Here is a 20852-nt window from a genome sequence, read left to right on the forward strand (position 1 = left end):
TTTTTCTCTCTCTAGATTTTTTTTTTCTCTCTCTCTAGATTATATCCTAATTTTTTCCACCTGGTTCTCTATTGCTTCCTCAAACCACTTTTCACAATTTGCTCCTGCCTTCTTAATTGTTGCTTTAATATTCAGTTTTACCCTAACTGGAATTTATGCTCAGTGACAATAAGGACTTTGTTTCTACTTCTTCATCACTGGCATAATGCTTGATACATAGCCATAATTTAATAAAGATTTATGGATGTATGAAAGTGTGCCACATCATTTGGAAACAAATAGCCCTCTATCTTTGTTCATAATAAAAGTGAAGGTGTTAGTCACTCAGTTATGTCTGACTCTTTGTGACCCCATGGACTGCAGCCCTCCAGGCTCCTCCGTCCATGGAATTCTCCAGGCAAGAATACTGGAGTGGGTTGCCACTTCTTTGTCCAGGAGATCTTCCTGACCCAGGGATTGAACCGGGGTCTCTTGTGTTTCAGGCAGACTCTTTACTGTCTGAGCCTCATAAGAACTTGATTTTATTTTACTATCTCAGCATAATTTATAAGTTCACAATTACAAAGCAGCCAAATCTCTATTTGCTCATTTTGAATGCTCTAATTTCATTTATGCCCTATTTTACCCTTTATTATATTACTGTGTTGTACCCTTGTCCAGGTAATAACAAACATATTTACTTGAAGTTTCTTTTTTTTTAAGTTAAGGTATAGTTGATTTACAGTTTTGTGTTAATTTCTACTATAAAGTGTTTCATTCTTTTTCACATTCTTTTCCGTTATAATTTCTCACAGTATATTGAATATACTTCCCTCTGCTATATAGGAGGACATTGTTGTTTATCCATCCTGTTTATAATAGTTTACATCTGCTCATCCCAAACTCCCAATCCATCCCTCCCCATCCACCGCTTCCCTTTTGGCAACTACAAGTCTGTTCTCTATGTCTGTAAGTCTTTCTGTTTCATAGACAAATTCATTTGTGTCATATTTTAGATTCCACATATAAGTGATATCATATCTTTCTCTTTCTGACTTACTTCACTTAGTTTGATAATTTCTAGGTCCATCCATGTTGCTACAAATAGCATTATTTCATTCTTTTGTTATGTCTGGGTAGTATTCCTTTATGTACTACATCTTCTTTATCCATTCATATGCTGATGGACATTTAGGTTATTCCATGTTTTGGCTATTGTGAATTCTGCTGCTGTGAACATAGGGGTGCATGTATCTTTTCAAATTATAGTTTTTTCAGATATGTGCCCAAGAGTGGGATTGCTGGATTGTATGGCAGCTCTATTTTTAGTTTTTTAAAACCTCCATACTGTTTTCCAGAGTGGCTACACCAATTTAATTTACATTCCCACCAACAATGTAGGAGGGTTCTCTTTTCTACTTGGAGTTTCTTTAAACTGAGGTCATAGTGTTGTCTGTAAAGAGCCCACCTACCCAAAGGCATTTGTTAAGCAGTTTCACTCTGTACCAAGTTCATGGGAAGGTTCATTCTTCTCTTCTTTCCTAGAAATGAGGAAAGATGACTGTCTTCTACAGGAGGACTTGCAAAATCAAAGTTGTCCAAAAAGAATGGAACGATGTCACGAACATAATGCACTTGGAAACGTTGTTTATCAGAGCAAAAGTCATTGTCCTTTAAGGCAAAATCATGATATACTTTACTTACATGGGAAAACACTGAAATCAAACTTAAGTTCAATCAGCCAGAACAGAAACTATGAAGTAAAGAACCCCGGTAAGGCTAATGTAGTTGGGAAATTCTTCCTCCATGCAAAGCATGAGGAGTTTCACAATGAAAGTAAGCTTCCTGAATGTGGAATTCCTATGAACACAAATTCTCAGATCATTACGTGTCTAGGAACTCAACAGATAAATAAACATCATGTTTGCACTGTATGTGGGAAAGCCTTCATCAAGAAGTCCCGCCTCATCGATCATCAGAGAGTTCACACAGGAGAAAAACCCCACGGATGCAGTGTATGTGGGAAAGCTTTCTCTAGAAAGTCTAGACTCACTGAACACCAGAAAACCCACATAGGAGAGAAACGGTATGCATGCATTGAGTGCGACAAAGTCTTCCCTAAGAAGTCACGGCTGCTTATCCATCAAAAAACTCATACAGGTGAGAAGCCCTACGTATGTGACGATTGTGGAAAAGGCTTTGTCAAGAAGTCTCGGCTCATTAATCATCAGAGAGTTCATACAGGAGAGAAACCTCATGGGTGCAGCCTGTGTGACAAAGCATTCTCCAGGAAGTCCAGGCTCATGGAACACCAGAGAACTCACACGGGAGAAAAACCTTATGAATGCACGGAATGTGACAAAGCCTTCCGCTGGAAATCGCAGCTCAACGCACACCAGAAAACTCACACAGGGGAGAAATCATATATATGTAGCGATTGTGGAAAGGGCTTCATTCAGAAGGGCAATCTCATTGTACATCAGCGAACTCACACTGGAGAGAAACCCTATGTATGCACTGAATGTGGGAAAGGCTTCATCCAGAAGGGCAATCTCCTGATACATCAGCGAACTCACACTGGAGAGAAACCCTATGTATGCACTGAATGTGGGAAAGGCTTCAGCCAGAAAACCTGCCTCATCTCACATCAGAGATTTCACACTGGAAAGACTCCCTTTGTATGTACCGAATGTGGAAAATCCTGTTCACACAAGTCGGGTCTCATTAACCACCGGAGAATTCACACAGGAGAGAAACCCTACACGTGTAATGACTGTGGGAAAGCGTTCAGGGATAAGTCATGTCTCAACAGACACCGGAGAATTCACACAGGAGAGAGACCCTATGGCTGCAATGACTGCGGGAAAGCTTTCTCCCACTTGTCATGCCTTGTGTATCACAAGGGGATGCTACATGCCAGAGAGAAACGTGGTGACTCAGTCAAGTTGGAAAATCCTTTTTCAAAGCATCCCAGCCCTTCACGTCCAAGTGATATGGTACAGAGAAAAAACCCCGTTAGTGCGGTGACTGTGCAGATGCCTTCTGTGGCAACTCAGACTCCATCCCACAGTGATAAGTCCCTAGAAGATGAAAACATAACCCTTGTGGGACAGCCAGGGGGAAGATATGCACCCTCAGCAGATAATAGAATTTGCACAGAAGAGAAACCTAGTGAATGTGGTAGCACCCTCAGTGGTCAATTACATCATATTTTTGTCACAAAAGACACACAGGAATAAACTCATTCAATCAAGCTGGAAAACCCTTGAATAAAACCTTCTAGCTGTTTGTATGGCTGGCGAGTGTATACTGAGACAAATAGTATAAACGCAGAAACTGGGAAAGCCTCTCATGGAAAGATAGACCCTAACAGGGCTTTCATAGGTCACAGATGTCGTGAGGTCATAGTTGGCAGAAATGTAATGACTGTGGAGAAGTCCTTCCCCAGAAATAAGACTTCAGTAGGTGTCAGAGTTCACACTGGAGAGAAACTGTTGGACCTCTGAAGGCAATAAATGGGTCAGTGGTATGTTCCTCCTCATCAGTTGTCAGAGGAAATCATGTAGAAATAAAACTCTGAACACACCAACTATGGCACGTCTTCAGCAAAATATCAGAAAGTGCATGAAGCAAATAACAAATAAACCCTGTGAAAATGAATCTTTTAGAGATTTCTGTCACAATTTTAACATGATATATCAAATTGTATACATAGTGTACAGTCTAGGACAGTACACCTGGAATCAAACGCCTAGTTTTGATGTCAGTGACTAATTGAAAGGAAGGCGTCTCTGTTGCACTTCATCTCTGAAAGTTATAATGTGGTGCATTCCCCTCTGGGCTTCCCTAGTAGCTCAGATGGTAAAGAATCTGCCTGCAATGCAGGAGACCTGGCTTCGATCCCTGGGTCGGGAACATCCCCTGGAGAAGGAAATGGCAACCCACTCCAGTATTTTTGCCTGGAGAATCCTATGGATAGATCATGGGGTCACAAAGAGTCAGACATGACTGAGCAGGTAACACTAACATACACTCCCCTCTGTGAAGGGACATGAGTCTTCTTTTCCCACTCAGGATCACTATATGGTTAGCTCTTGCATTTCTTCAGTTCTAACTTTACTCAGTTTGTTATTTCAGCTTATCACAGTCCTTCAAAAGGAAACAAAATACATTTAATCTGATAATGTAACACAGCATGTTTGGATGTGCTTAACTTTATATATCTCACTTGGAGGAACAGAGCTCAAAATTCATGAATAATCTATCAGCCAAGCTGTGGCTCTAGAAGACAGTTCCTTTCCTATACACACACCATCCAGAAAAAAACTTTTTAACAACTGTTTCCCTTGACTTGGTCCTGTCCTAGGACCTAGAAATGAAGACAGTGATGAACTTAAGAGGAAATCCTTTCCACCTTTGAGCTGGCAATTTTTTAAGGCTAGATTTCATGCCTATGGTAATTTTACCCTCAGTCAAAGATAATCAAAGTATGTGTACACCTACATGAGTTGAAAAGGATATTTAAGGAATGAAGTATTTCTGATAATTTTCTTTTCAAGGTGAAAGGTTGTTGGGTGAAAGACACCGGGATTCTTGGCCTCTGGAGGAGAGGAATTCAATCCAGGGCCAGTGATGAGGCTTGATCACGCAGAGCTTTTGTGTGACAAAGTTTTATTAAAGTATAAAAATGATAGACAAAGCTTCTGACACTGATATCAGAAGGGGGCAGAAAGAGTGCCCCCTTGCTAGTTTTTCGCAAGCTGTTTTATGTCTGTTAGAAAGCTATTAATCAGATAAGAGAGACACCTCAAGACTGAGGGAGTTTCACCAGGCCACTCTCCCACAGTATACATTTTTGAGATAGGATGGAATGAGGCGTGTCATCCCCCAGCCATAAAACAATTAATAGAATACTGGTTTGTTGAGCTATTATCAGCCCAAGGTTTGAGAAAAGAAAAAAAGTTAGTCTTAGGTAGAACCATTTTGAAAAAAGGCAAATTCCAAGGCAAATACATAGTTTCATTAACCTAGCTTAAGTAAAACATTTCCATAAGGAAAATGCATTGGTTAGCTCAAAATTTGAGAAAAGTTCAGTTCAGGTGGACCCAGGTATTGTCATGGCAACACAGAATTTTAAGAGAAACCTCCTTTTAGTTTTGTATAGAGAAGGAAAAAAATCTGACACTTGTAGTTTTTTTTTCCCTGCTGCTTAAGCGGGAGATAAAAAAATTCTGACGCTTGCAGCCTATTTCCTCCCTTTGGAGATCCATGGCCTTCATACCTGTTACCTTCTCAAAGGGACATATTAGAAGAGAAAGGGGAAATAATTCATTTAAGTTTACATAGAAAAGGGTATGGATACTTTAAAAAAAAATGTTCACATTGTTCCACCTAGATTATAAATTCTTTGTTAGTTTATACATAATGGTATAGTCCCCATTTCGTAGCAAAATAGGAAATGAATTATATGTAGATTTGAAAAATTAATGACCCCAGGAACTAACCAATCAAAGTTATTTTGTCGCTGAAGGAAAGGACCTACTGGAAAGTGATTCTCAGGATCAGAATTATTGCAAGAAACCTTTTTGAATTGAGCCTCCTGTCAGAATATAAGATGTGCAGATCAGAGAAGGAATAGTGAGGTATTTAATCCTAATGTCTTAGTGTGACATAATGATGAATGTATTTGGTCACTGCTCTTGGTTCCTGACACAAAGGTCATGAAACCCTTGTAATTTCCTGAGTAATGGGAGTGACAGGAACATCTTACACAGAGCTGTTAAACCCCTTGAAATTTCCTGGGTGATAGGAATGTCTGCTCTTATAAGGTGACTCTGGGTGGGCTTCTGCCTATCTCCTAAGTGAGGCTGGTCACCAGAAAGACCAAACCATGATTAGAAGCTTGGCACTTTCTACTTTATGCTCATATACTATGGGGATGGGAGAGGGGCTAGAAATTGAGTTAATAATTATTCATTTAAATATATATATGCCATCATTTGAATTTCCTATCTTTAAAATGTAGCCATGAGTCAAGTATATCATTTTTTTAAAGGAAAGGCAACATATATATGTATATATTTAATAATATGTGTAATGATATATACATGTTTGTCAAAAAAGGACCTTCCATGTTGTGTTGGGGGGCTTCCCTGGTAGCTCAGCTGGTAAAGAATCCACCTGCAATGTGGGAGACCTGGGTTCAATCCTTGGGTTGGGAAGATCCCCTGGAAAAGGGAATGGCTACTCATTTAAGTATTCTTGCCTGAAGAATTCCATGGACAGAGGAGCCTGGCAGGCTACAGTCCATGGGGTCACAAAGAGTTGGGCACAACTAAGTGACTTTCACTTTCACTTTGTGTTGGGGGGTCCCCAAGACCACCCTCAGGTCTGATAATCTGCTAGAAAGACTGATAGAACTCAGAAAACTTGTTATCCTCAAGGTTACATGTATAATAGAAAGGACAGACACTAAAATCAGCAAGGGAAAAAGGAAAAACCACACCCACACTGATATAGGGTGGAAGCTATAGATCCCATGGTGTCAGTGGACCTCTGCAGGGACTAGAAACTAAAATCAGGCCTGAGGGTTTCCTTCCAGGCTGCTGGGATCCAGCCCCAGATAAAGACTGGACATTGGGGTTCAGGGGAGCTTCCCTGGTTGGTGATACCCCCTGCCTGCCTGCTGTCACACATTTATGTCAGGAAAGTAACCCTCACTGTTATATATAAAATAGATAACCATGGGAATTCTCTGGCAGTCCTGTGGTTAGGACTCTGCCCTTCTACTGCAGGGGACACGGATTCCATCCTTGGTTGGGGAACTACTATCCTGCAAGCCTCAAGGTGTGGCCAAATAAAAAATATAATCAACAAGAGCCTATAGTATAGGACAGAGAACTAAATATTTTGTAGTAACCTATTAAGGAAAAGAATCTGAAAAAGAATATATATTCACGTGTGTGCATGCTAAGTCACTTCAGTCATGTCTACTCTTTCTGACTCTATGGACTATAGGCTGTCAGGCTCTTCTATCCATGGGATTCTCCAGGCAAGAATACTGGAGTAGGTTGCTATGCCCTCCTCCAGATCTTCCCAACCTGGGGATCGAACCTGTGTCTCATGTCTCCTGTGTTGGCAGGTGGGTTCTCTACCACTAGCACCACCTGGGAAGCCCAATATATATGAATAATTGAATTATTTTGCTATATATCTGAAACTAACACAACATAAATCAACTATACTTCAATTTTTTAAATTTAACATTTTTTAAATTAAAGGGCTTTATTATGTATATGTCAAACTCTGGCTTCCTTGGTGGCTCAGATGGTACAGAATCTGCCTGCAATTCTGGAGACCTGGGTTTGATCCCTGGGTTGAGAAGATCTGGAGAAGGGAATGGCAAACCACTCCAGTATTCTTGCCTGGAGAATCCCATGGACACAGGAACCTAGCTGGCTGCAGTCCACAGCGTTGCAAAGAGTCAGACACTACTCAGCGACTAACACCATGTAAAACTGAATCACTTTGCTGTGCATCTGAAACTAACACAACATTGTAAATCAACTGTACTTCAATTAAAAAATAAGGGGGGAAAAGTCACACTGCCCATGATTCCATTGTTGGAAAGGGAGCTGGAAGCTCCATTTGGAACTTCCCCAGACTCTGCCCTTCCACTCTCTTCCCTTGCCTGACGTTAATCCTTTAGCTGTTATGAACCCTCACTCTGAGTAGAACAGCTTTCAGTGACTCCTGAGCCCCTCTTGCAAATTATAGTCATCTTAGGGAATATTGGAAAATGGAACTAACTTCTTGCTATGACCTTTGGTTCCATGACTGTCAGTCACTTTCTGAGAATTGTTTATGGCATTGGCGTATAGGGTTAAACATTGAAGCCAACGGATGAACCTGAGGTCTGTGCCACAGCCTGTGTTCTCAAGATCTGTCTCCTCAGGGTGAGTGAGTCTTCGAGCTTAGGGCTGGGGTGATGGGAGGAATATGAGCTGGAGCAGGGCGCAAAATGGGTAGTATCCCTGTAAATGACTGGCAAAGACTTCTTGGGGAGGTGACGAAGATGCACAGGACTGTGGGAAAACCAGTTCTTTGAGGTCATTTTTGTACACGGATGTTCATAGTTCTATTTGCAGTATCCAAAAAACTGGAACCAATTCCAAGGTCCACCCATTGGTGAATGATTAAATTTTGGAATATCCAACAATGAATACTAAAGCAACAAAAAGGAACGAACTATTGATACTTTATTAAAGATGAATTTCAAAACAATTATGCTATGTGAAAGAAGCCAGAGCATACAGTACTAATTTTATGAAAAGAATGCAGACTAATGTATAGTGACAGAAGGCTGTCCTGTGCTGCCTAGGATATGCCAAGTTTTGTATTTCGGCCGTGTAATTAGCTCACTTGAGAAGTGGCTCACAACGTCCACTGTTTCTGCTCACGTCGTGATCGCTATACTAATCAGTTTCCCAAACCTCGGTTTTCCTCAAACACTTAACCTGACAATTCCACGCCTAGCCCCGCCCCGCACATAGCACTTGCTCTGCGTACGGACACCGAACCTCTTTTAAGATGGCTGCTTCCACGGTGCTCCTGCCCAATGGCTACAGAGCGCCTCCAGTTTTTGTTTTTTTCCAAGTACGCTTAAATTTTCATACGGTCTTTAGATCTTTTCGGGGTTAAATCAGTGATCGAGATGTCCAGAAGTAATTTTAATTTCCCACAGAGCTGAGACGCCACAGCCATTAACAGCCGTTTAGAATGTATGCCTGCGCCCTTCTGGTCTTGATGGGCTCCGACCTTAGAAAGTGGGCCCTGTCCATTCATACGAATTTACCCTCACGTCATGATTGCTTTGTATGAGCTCGAACCTCTTAAAATCGCCCCATTTTCCTTGGGTCAGGAAATAGAATATCAACCGTGGTTTCTCAGCAGACCCGTACGCCGTCTGTACGTCAGATGCGCAAAGATGGCGGCCCCCAAGGGGCCGAGGCGGAAGTGGTGGCGCGGATATATTAGCTCATAAGGAAATGCCGGAAATGCCCTATCGTTCACCATAGAAACGCTGTAGAAACGCCGCTGATCCTTGACGGTTGGTGTCGGTAGAGGGGGCTGGGCAAGGGGACCAGAAGTGAAAGAAGCTTAGGGAAGAAAGTTAGGCCATGAAGAGGTGGCTGCAGGTTCAGGAGGTTCAGGTGGGTTTGTGGGTCTGGCTGTAAGAAGGGCGGGGATGTGGGCGGTCTGTCGGCCTTTAGGTGGGTTGTGGCTCCTTCCAGTCTTTGAAGGTAGCACGAGGGCGGGTGGCGGTTTGATTTTGTTTTTGAGGGGAGCGTGTACTGAACGTCCGTGATCAGGGTGTCTTTGGGGTCAGTCATGGGCTCTGGTGATTACCGATTAAGTCTGAACAGATCAACTACTGAGAGTCGTGAGGTCAGGGTTTAGCGTCTTGGTGGATGACAACTAGTGCGGTGGGGATTGTCAGTGAATGCGGCGTCTTGTTCGGGTTCGAATAATTCGGAGCTCAAAGTCGAGGAACCATTAAGGGAGGTCAGTATACGTGTGTATCTGACCTATTTGGTATTAGTCAGGTGGGCGGGGGGAGGGTAACGGTCACTGTCTTTCGTGCAGGAATGCGTGACGCAGAAGGCTTGGAGGCTCAGGAGCCCTGGTAGTTTCGTGTGTTTAGCTCAGACTTTGGCTAATGAACTTGACATTCCCTGAAAACTTCAGGTCCGAGTCCCTGACCCACCAGTTTTCTAGTCCCTTTAAGTTTTGTCTTTATTCTTCTTCCTGCAAGTTGACTGCCTTATTCATTTCCCCAGTATTTATATTTTTGAATTGGTTTTTGTATTTATAGCTCGTATTCTTTTTTTTTTTTTTTTTTAGTTTTGTCGGTTTTTTTTTTTTTTTAATTTTAATTGGAGGCTAATTACAATACATTTTGCCATACATTCACATGAGTCAGCCATGGGTGTACATGTGTTCCCCATCCTGACCCTCCTCCCACCTCCCTCCCCATACCATCTCTCAGGGTCGTCCCAGTGCACCACCCCTGAGCACCCTGTCTAATGCATCAACCTGGACTGGCCATCTATTGCACATATGATAATATACATGTTTCAATGCTATTCTCTCAAATCATTCCACCCTCGCCTTCTCCTACAGGGTCCAAGAGTCTGTTCTTTACATCTGTGTCTCTTTTGCTGTCTCTCATATAGGGTCATCGTTAACCATCTTTCTAAATTTCTTTTTAATAGCTGAGTAATATTCCATTGTGTATATGTACCACAGCTTTCTTATCCATTCATCTGCTGATGGACATCTAGGTTGCTTCCATGTCCTGCCTATTGTAAACAGTGCTGTGATGAACATTGGGGTACGTGTGTGTCTCTTTCATTTCTGGTTTCCTCACTGTGTATGCCCAGCAATGGGATTGCTGGGTCATATGGCAGTTCTATTTACAGTTTTTTAAGGAATCTCCACACTGTTCTCCATAATGGCTGTACTAGTTTGCATTCCCACCAACAGTGTAAGAGGGTTTCTTTTTCTCCACACCCTCTCCAGCATTTATTGTTTATAGACTTTTTGATAGCAGCCATTCTGACCGGTGTGAGATGGTACTTCATTGTGGTTTTGATTTGCATTTCTCTGATAATGAGTGATGTTGAGCATCTTTTCATGTGTTTGTTAGCTATCTGTATGTCTTCTTTGGAGAAATGTCTATTTAGTTCTTTGGCCTATTTTTTGATTGGGTCGTTTATTTTTCTGGAATTGAGCTGCAGGAGTTGCTTGTATATTTTTGAGATTAATTCTTTGTCAATTGCTTCATTTACTTTTATTTTCTCCCATTCTGAAGGCTGTCTTTTCACCTTGCTTATAGTTTCCTTCATTGTGCAAAAGCTTTTAAGTTTAAGTAGGTCCTGTTTGTTTATTTTTGCTTCTATTTCCATTACTCTGGGAGGTGGGTCATAGAGCATCCTGCTGTGATTTATGTTAGAGAGTGTTTTGCCTATGTTTTCCTCTAGGAGTTTTATAGTTTCTGATCTTACATTTAGATTTTAATCCATTTTGAGTTTGTTTTTGTGTATGATGTTAGGAAGTAGTCTAGTTTTATTCTTTTACAAGTGGTTGACAAGTTTTCCCAGCCCCACTTGTTAAAGAGATTGTCTTTTTTTTCTCCATTGTATATTCTTGCCTCCTTTGTCAAAGATAAGGTGTCCATAGGTGCGTGGATTTATCTCTGGGCTTTCTATTTTGTTCCATTGATCTATGTTTCTGTCTTGTGCCAGTACCATACTGTCTTGATGACTGTAGCTTTGTAGTATAGCCTGAAGTCAGGCAGGTTGATTCCTCCAGTTCCATTCTTCTTTCTCAAGATTGTATAGCTTATATTCTTTTTCTGATTTGCTCATTGGCCCTCGTGTTGAACATGTATTTAAACAAGGGATATGAAGACTTTTAAAGAGGTGTGAGGGCAACAAAATTTAAAGGAAGAATTTTACAGTTTCTCAATGCTTGGACGGCTTCGTATATATAACTGTTCTGAAAATTACCTGCCACTGAAATGTAGTGCTGTGCTAATTCTCCTTGGCCATGTCCCCCATCAAATTCATGCTTCTCCAACATATTCAGGGAATTAGGTTTCACTGGCCCAAGGTGTGAAATTCTCTGGGAAACTAAATGGAGAGACAGAAATAATGGGGACTGTAGTGTTAAGGTGAGTGCACAGAAAGTAGGAATATAATCCTAAAAGTAATTTTGCTTTTCAACCCACAGGTTTAAACAACAGACAAGATATGAATGAAGAAAGAGGAGGTTCCAGGACCTAGATATTGTTATTTCTGGGGACACTCTGGCAGCTGTGATATCTAAGTAGAAATTAACAGGAATATCCAGAAGAGACAGAGACAGAACCTCTGTGTTGCCAACTGTTTTCAGAGAACAGAGAATATGATCCAGGCACAGGTGACTCATGTCTTATTTTATTCTCTCCTTTATTCCTTAATGGATTTGTAGAGCCTGTTAAGAAAAAAAAATCCAGTTCAGTAGAGAGAAATAAACTGAATCTAACCCCAACACCATGGCAAAGTGGGATTAAGAATGTAGTGTTTATGTGATTCCTGTGAAACTAGTGTTAGAACATCATGTGTATCTGTCACTGACTCTGTGTGCGCACCTGTAGATGTGTGTCCATTTACAAATGTATGTGGGTTCGTGCACATATCTGTGTACATAAACACATCTGTTAGGATGTTTTGTGCAACAAAAAATTACACTCTTAAAGAAAATCCTGTTGCCCTAAGATAATATCATTTAAACATCCAAACGAATAATGACTGCAATTGTTCAGTGAATGTTAGCTGTATAAAATTCCATTTGTCTATTTGCTGTGCTGTGCTTAGTCACTCAGTCGTGTCCGACTCTTTGTGACTCCATGGGCTTTAACCTGACAAGTTCCTCTGTCCATGGAATTCTCCAGGCAAGAATACTGGAGTGGGTTGCTATTTCCTCCTCCAGGGGATCTTCCCAATCCAGGGGTTGAACCAACGTCTCCTGTGTCTCCTGCATTGCAGACAGATTCTTTACCCACTGAGCCATTTGTCTATAGTCATACTCAAAAAACTGTGTTAAACTATGTAAAGCGTTTAGAGGAGTGCCTGCCACGTGGTAAGGGCTGTGTGAGGTCATCCATACCTTTAGTCTTTGACAGCACTTAATACTAGGATATTATCAAATTGTATAATTTTCATCAATCTTTTTTTTTTTGCCATATTTTGCATTTACCTCATCACAGACGAGGTTGAAATCTGTCTTGTATATTAATTGGTCAGCTGCATTTTTTTCTCTTGAGAAATATCTGTCCTTTTCATTTTTACATTAACAAGATTATCTTTGTCTTCTGATTAATAAGTCATTCCTATCCACTATATATTGATTCTTTCTCTCTCTTTTAATGTGGCATGTGGGACCTTCTTTCCCTGACCAGGGATTGAACCTGCACTCCCTGCAGTGGAAACATGGATTCTAAGCTCTGGACTCCTAGGGAAGTCCTCTTTCTTTTGTTTATAAAAAATATTTTCCCGGCTTGTCACTTTTCTTTCAGCTTTGCCCATGATATCTTATTTAAAATCTTTTTAAAATTAAAGTATAGTTGATTTACAATATTGTGTTAATTTCTGCTGTATACCAAAGTGATTCTGTTTATACATATATATATACATTCTTTTTTCATACTATTTTCCATTATGGCTTGTCACAGTATATTGAATATAGTTCTCTGTGCTGAACATTAGAACTTTATTTATCCATTCTATATATATAATAGTTTGCATCTGCTAATCCCAACCTCCCAACCCATTTCTCCTCTAATCCCCACTTTGGCAACCATAAGTCTATTCTCTGTGTGAGTCTGTCTCTATTTTGTAGCTAGGTTCCTTTGTGTCATATTTTAGACATGGGACTGAGCCCTTACCCATTGCCACATGATCCTCTCTTCAGGTTGATCATGTCAGAATTGAACAGTTGGACACACAGCTGGTGTCAGACAATTGCTTGGTGGTGTGTTTAAAAAAACATACACACGAGAATTGGTATAAACATCATACTTAATATGAGCAGGATAGCTTCCTTTATATTCTTTGTGAATGAATTGAAGAGAAACACTTGTATTAAACCAGGAATCTGTTACTCCAGGAAACCCTGTCATTCAACGATGTGGCTGTGGACTTCACATGGGAAGAGTGGCAGCTCCTGGCCCCTGCTCAGAAGACCCTGTACCGGGATGTGATGCTGGAGAACTATAGCAACCTGGTGTCCGTGGGTGAGGACAGCTCCGTTGGGTCCTTCAGAGGGTCCCCAGTCAGTTGCCTTTATTTTCTCAGCTGCTTAAACTTTGAAATCACTGCAGTGCCCTATGGAAGATTCTCATTGCCTCTTCTAGCTCCTGATAAAAGGGTATATACAATATGCCATGAACTGTTTTTATGCCCAACACGACTGACACCAAATGTCAGGGTTTTTTCTATACTAGTAACCAATTCTCCTACTTTCCAGGTACAGCCTGGGTGTCCCGCAATTCAACCCTTTTTTGACACTAACCACCCAAATTCAGCATCATACCCCAGAGGCTTACGGGTTCACTTCAGATGTAAGTTGAACATATTAGGTGTCCAAGGTACCCACACTTCTGTCTGACTTGACTATAAACGGAGCCTTTGTGACTTCCCTGGTGGTCCAGTGGTTAAGACTTCACACTTCCAATGCAGGAAGCACAAGTTTGATCCCTGGTTGGGAAACTGAGGTCCCACATGCCACGGGGCATGGCCAAAAATTTTTTAAAATTACATTAAAAAAAAAAATCAAGCATCCCCATGCCCCACCCCTCAGCACTTGACAATCTGTTAGAATGGCTCACAGAACTCAGGAAAGCACTTTACTTACCATTACCAGTTTATTATAAAGGATAAAACTCAGGAATAGCCAAATGGAAGAGATGCCAGGGGCAGAGTTAAGGGGGAGGGATCGTGGTCCTTCCATGAGTGCCCCAAGTGTGTCACCTTGATGTGGTCATCAACCCAGAAGCTCCCCCAACCTGTCTGTGTAGGGTTTTTTATGCCGATTTCATTGTGTAGGCATGTTTTTTAAAATCACTGGCTGTGGGTGGTTAACTCAGTCTCCAGTCCCCTCTCTCTGTGTGGCAGGGATGAAAAGTGAAAGAAAGTGAAAGTTGCTCAGTTATGTCCAACTGTTTGTAACCTCATGGGCTATACAGTCCACAGAATTTTCCAGGCCAGAATACTGGAGTGGTTAGCTGATAGCTTCTCTAGCAGATCTTCCTGACCTAGGAATTGAACTGGTGTCTCCTGCATTGCAGGTGGATTCTTTTTTTTTTTTTTTGCAGGTGGATTCTTTACCAACTGAGCTATCAGGGAAGCTTATGGCAGGGGTAGGAGGAGCTGAAATTTCTAACCTTCTGTTCATGCCTTGGTTTTTCTGGCAGCCAGTCTCCACTCTTAAACTTCCTAGGGCCCCTAGCCACCAGTCATCTTATCAGCACACAGAAGACACTTGTGCCAAGAACTGGAATTTAAACCAAATGCTGTAACAAAAGAGGTTTCTGCCATGCCTCTCACATAGGAAATTACAAGGGCTTCATTTTTATTTTAACTTTAAAAGTATTTATTCAGCTGTGCCAGGTCTTCCCAGGTGGCGCTAGTGGTGAAGAACCAGCCTGCCAATGTAGGAGATACAAAAGACTAAGGTTTGATCCCTGGGTCAGAAGATCCCCTGGAGAAGGTCATGGCAACCCACTCCAGTATTCTTGCTGAAGAATCCCATGGACAGAGAACCTGGCAGGCTAGAGTCCATAGGGTCACAAAGAGTCGGACATGACTGAAGTGACTTAGTACGCACACCAGGTCTTAGTTGTGGCAAAAAGGATCTTCAAGCTCTATTGTGCCATGTGGGATCTTTAGTTGCAGCATATGGGATCTAGTTCCATGACCATGGATCAAACCTAGGCCCTTTGCATTGGGAGCTTGGAGTCTAAGCCACTGAACCACCAGGGCTGCAGAAGCTCTCTGCCAGAAACCAGGGGTGGAGACCAAAGATATCATCATATCATAACATCCCATGAGTCTCTCTTGAGTGCAAAGCCTGTGCTTGGCATATGTGAAAACCAATCCCTCAAATGTAAAATTCTCCTGTCTTGACCAGCCCCAGCCCAATTCAGTGGGACTAAGTCTTCTATCATTTCCCATGATCAGGGTATCGAGTCAGCAAATCAGATGTGCTGTCCAAGTTGGAACAAGGGGAAGAACGATGGATGACAGAAGATGAAATCCACAGTCACACCTGGCCAGGTGAGTGAGAACTGGTTGGTAACTGCAGATGTCCTGAGCTAGACAGGGAGAAGAGGCTGGGGAGTGTCTGAAAATGCAGAAACTGTGCCTCTGCATAGTTTTCTCCCATAAAAGAATTTTTAGGCCTTGAGAGGGAAATATACCCGTTTTTGCTCCTGAGATCTGATCCTTGATTTCACATCTTGATTTTTGTTTGCCTTGTTTTCTCCTTCCTTGGATTTTATAACTCACTCCTTTGAACCCTGTCACAAATCCCTTTCACTTCCCTGGCTGTGGAATCCCACCTTCCAGGCCTCAGCTCAAGAAGAAATCTTTGTGTGTTTTTTTTGTGTGTGTGTTTTTTTAAATTTTTGGCCATACTGCATGTGGGATCAAACCTATGTGCCCTACAGTAGAAGTACAGAGTCTTGAACATGGGCCCATCAGGGAAGTCCCTGTATTACTTTGGTTTTACCAATGTGTAAGAAATAAGGAACATTTAAACAGGGGGTATTTGTTTCATACTGTTATCATAAGGTTGCCACTAAAGTATGATTTTTAAAAAACACCAAGGAATTTTTTAACCAATTTTATTCCAAACAGGAATAAAAAGGACTCATTATTTTCTTCTTTCCTAGAAACTGGCAACGTTGGTAATCATCTGCAGGTTGACTGGGAAAATAAAAAAATGCTGAAAGGTATTGAACAATACCAGGAACGTAATACATTTGGAAATCCTGTTCCTCAAAGCCAAAGTTATTTCTCTTCCAGGCAAAATCATGATATGTTTGAGTTCTATATAAAAACTTTGAAGTCAAATTTAAGTTTAGTCATCCAGAGCCAAAGCTATGAAATTAAAAACTCTACTAAATGTAATAGAGATGGGAAATCATTTCTGTTTGGTAAACATGAAAAATGTCATTCTCCAGTTAAATGCCCTGTAAGTGCAAAACCCATCAGCACGAAGTCCCAAGTCATTAAGCACAAAATAACTTACAACATAGAGAAAGCCCATATATGCAGTGAATGTGGGAAAGCCTTTGTTAAGAAGTCTCAGCTCACTGATCATCAGAGAGTTCATACAGGAGAGAAACCTTATGGATGCAGTCTGTGTGCAAAAGTATTCTCCCGGAAGTCCAGGCTCAATGAACATCAGAGAATTCACGAGAGAGAGAAATCTTTTATATGCAGTGATTGTGGAAAAGTCTTCACCACGAAGAGCCGTCTGATTGAACACCAGCGAACTCACACAGGAGAGAAACCTTACGTATGCAGTGACTGTGGAAAAGGCTTCCCAGGGAAACGTAATCTCATCTTACATCAGCGAAATCATACTGGAGAGAAATGCTATGTATGTAGTGAATGTGGAAAAGGCTTCACTGGAAAGAGCATGCTCACTATACACCAGCGAACTCACACCGGAGAGAAACCCTACATCTGCAGTGAATGTGGGAAAGGCTTTACCACAAAGCACTATGTCATCATCCACCAACGGAATCATACAGGAGAGAAACCCTACATATGCAATGAATGTGGGAAGGGTTTCATCATGAAGAGCCGTCTGACTGAACATCAGCGAATTCATACAGGAGAGAAGCCGTATGTGTGCAATGAATGTGGAAAAGGCTTTCCCAGAAAGGGTAATCTGATTGTACATCAGAAGACTCATACAGTAGAGAAATCCTATGTATGTAGTGAATGTGGAAAAGGCTTCACTGTGAAGAGCATGCTTACCATACACCAACGAACTCACACTGGAGAGAAACCCTACATCTGCAGTGAGTGTGGGAAAGGCTTCCCATTAAAGAGTCGGCTGGTCGTGCATCAGCGAACACATACTGGTGAAAAACCTTACCGATGCAGTGAATGTGGGAAAGGCTTCATTGTGAACAGTGGACTGATGTTACATCAGCGAACTCACACTGGAGAGAAACCCTATAAATGCAATAAATGTGGAAAAGAGTTTGCCTTTAAGAGCAATCTTGTGGTACATCAGCGAACGCATACCGGAGAGAAACCCTTTACATGCAGTGAGTGTGGAAAAGGTTTCACCATGAAGCGCTATCTCATCGTACATCAACAAATTCATATGGGAGAGAAGTCCTGTATATGCAGTGAATGTGGAATAGGTTTTGTCATGGAAACAGAGCTCATTTTACATCAGCAGATTCATACTGGAGAGAAACCTTATGCCTGCAGTGAATGTGGCAAAGGCTTCACTGTGAAAAGCCGTCTAGTGGTTCATCAGCGGACTCATACAGGAGAGAAACCTTTTGTATGCAGTGATTGTGGAAAAGGCTTCTCCTCAAAAAGGAATCTCCTTGTACATCAAAGAACTCATAATGGAAACAAACCATAAAAGTGACGACTATGATCACAACTACAGGAAGAAAATATGCTTTGTCCAACATCAGAGATTTCTAACCTTTATATATACTGACTGTGGAAAATCCTATTCAGCATTGGTATTGGTCTCATTACCCACCAGAAAATTTACACAGGAGACAAACTGTATGTATGCAATTAACGTGAGAAAGCATTCAACACAAATTCAACACTCACTGTACCTCAAAAGAACTCATACAAGAGATAGACTATGAAACCAGTGATTGGGGGTAATCTTTTGTCAACCCTTGTTAATACACATGAGAAACATATAGGTCAAAGTACATAATTCTTTGTAGAAACTCTGAACTCATTATATACAAGTGAATTTGTTTAGGATGAAAAAGATGATAGTTCAGTGACCTCATTAAACATTGTGTGCTCCTAGCACACTTGACTATTGTCAGTGTAGATTAGCCTGCTGCTAGACTTCACCCTTAAGAAATATGAAATTTGCAGAGGGGTGAAGTTTAATGAATGAAGAGAATGTGCTAGTGCCTTCAGTGATCAGTTACCTCACATTTTATGTCTAAATTTACATGTAGGAAAAGCTCTGATACATTCAATGCAGAAAAAGCTCGAGAAAGCATTTTTAGGTACTAATTATATGTCTGAAAAGTATATGCTAAGATAAATCCTATGAATGGAGAGACTAGGAAAGCCTTCTATGGAAATAAAAACCCTGTCTCATCAGTGATCATAATAGATCACCAATGAGCTCATACATCTTAACAATATGATGATCGTGGGAAAGCCTTTGCCTGGAAATAAAACCTCAGTAAGTTGCCTGATACGCATGCTGCAGAAAAATTTTCAGATGGCAATGAAAATGGCAGGATTTCAGTGATACATTCTGCCTCATTGCTTTTCATGAATTCACACAGAAATAAAATGGTTATGGACCCACTAAATATGGAGTAACTCTAGCAAAATATCAGAATTCTGAAGGAAAGAAACCTCACGAAAATGACATATACTTGAATTTTCTATCAGAAGTCTAAATTTATTATACACCTGATGTCCATTTTGGGGCAGAATACCTTGAACCATATCAATGATTCCATAATTTTAAAGTGGGCTAGTCTCGACACTAATTTGTAATGTTATATACAATACAGGAGTGTTCTGTGCCCACCTTGTATTATTATATGTTTCACTCTTGCATTTCTTAGGTTCTAAATTCAGCTCTGTCTACAGTGTATTTCAAAATAAAAAGGAATATATTCATAAATGTAATCCAACATAACTGGATGTATTTATCTAAGTTTAAAAGTAGCATTAGGTAGTTTACAAACACTTTAAAAATGATTTTTCTAAAATTCATTTTGAAATAGTTTTAGACTCCCAAGTAATTACAAAATATACCAAGTTCCCACATACCCTTACTCAGTTTCTTCAGTGATGTTATGTTACATAACCATAATACATCAACAAACCCAATAAAATGGCATTGGTGCAGTAAACTGGATCTTATTTGGATTTTAGTAGGTTTTTGCATGTACTAATTTGAAGTTTTTTGTTTTTAGTATATATTTTTAAGAAATTTTATCTTATACATAGCATTTCTGTAAAGCCCACCACAATTGGGATGCAGAATTGTGCCAACACAAAGAAACATCTTCCTGCTACCCCTCTGTGGTCACACTCTTCCCCTACCCCTGACCATGGTGACCACTGGTCAGACTCCATCACTCCAACTTGGTTATTTCAACAATGCTGTTAAAATGGAATCATACAGTGTGTAGCCTTTGAGATAGGCTTTGTTTCACTCAGCAAATTGCTGTTAAGATCCATCCAAATTTTTTGGTGTATAAATAGTTTTACTTGTTAATAGTGTTCTTTTGTATGGCTGTACAATGACTTACCTGTTTACTGTTGACAGATGTCTGGGTTGTTTGCCAGTGTTTCATTGTTTTGAATAAAACCCTATGAACATTTGTGGACCCAACTTTATGGGAAAGTAAGTATTTGTTCCTTTGGGGTAAATACCCAGCAGTCATATGTTACATTTGTGTTTAACTTTATAAGAGACTGCCAAATTTTTCTAGAGTGGCTGTACTAATTTACATTCTCACCAGTAGTGTATGAACACCTCGGATGTTCCATGTCTTTTCTAGCAGTTGGCACTGTCATACTTGATTCCTGCCATCCTGTCAAGTATGTGGTAGTAGATAATGATGGCCTTAATTTACAATTCCCTAACAGTGAATATCTCAACACTTCTCCCTACATTGAGAACCATATCAGGCAAAGTTGTCATGTCTGCTTTCAACCACCCAATGTAATTTTAAAAAACTCAAAAGGAGACTAACCTATTATATTTGATGATCTGTTTACCCTTTCCATTCCTTTTTCTTCATTCCTGATGTCACATGTTTCCTTCTGTTATTTTCTTTTTGTCAGTCTCCTTTATCAATTCTTTTTGGGCAGGCCTGCTTGTAACAAATTCTTAGTTTTCCAAGCAATAGATCTCTTCTCTTGTCTCTATCCAGAGTTAATTTCTTTGATATAATAATGATATTTAACCCAGTTTACAAATGATGAGTGTTGCTTTTAGGGGAAAAAGCAAAGGACATTAGCCATACAGTATTGTGGAAGTATTCAGTATCCAACTGCATGGTAATTCATTCC

At 40.6% G+C, this 20852-nt stretch overlaps 1 protein-coding gene across 5 annotated transcripts in view; it reads left to right on the forward strand.

Annotated features, from left to right (window-relative positions):
* The window catches only part of LOC133054745 (zinc finger protein 432-like), a 28263-nt gene extending 8018 nt beyond the window's left edge, over positions 1 to 20245 (forward strand). The window contains exons 1-5 of one of the 5 annotated variants that reach the window (XM_061140018.1): positions 9041 to 9088; positions 11773 to 11961; positions 13690 to 13816; positions 15762 to 15857; positions 16475 to 20244. In XM_061140018.1, coding sequence (XP_060996001.1) covers positions 11947 to 11961; positions 13690 to 13816; positions 15762 to 15857; positions 16475 to 18195 — 1959 coding nt within the window. In that variant the 5' untranslated portion in view covers positions 9041 to 9088; positions 11773 to 11946 and the 3' untranslated portion in view covers positions 18196 to 20244. Of the gene's footprint in view, positions 1 to 1524; positions 3626 to 9040; positions 9192 to 9475; positions 9544 to 11772; positions 11962 to 13689; positions 13817 to 15761; positions 15858 to 16474 lie in introns of those variants that run through there. The other 4 variants (XM_061140017.1, XM_061140019.1, XM_061140021.1 and 1 more) reach the window with 4 other exon arrangements.
* The last annotated feature ends 607 nt before the right edge of the window (positions 20246 to 20852 follow it).

This window comes from Dama dama, chromosome 4, assembly GCF_033118175.1.
Source record: "Dama dama isolate Ldn47 chromosome 4, ASM3311817v1, whole genome shotgun sequence".
Lineage (NCBI taxonomy): Eukaryota > Metazoa > Chordata > Mammalia > Artiodactyla > Cervidae > Dama > Dama dama.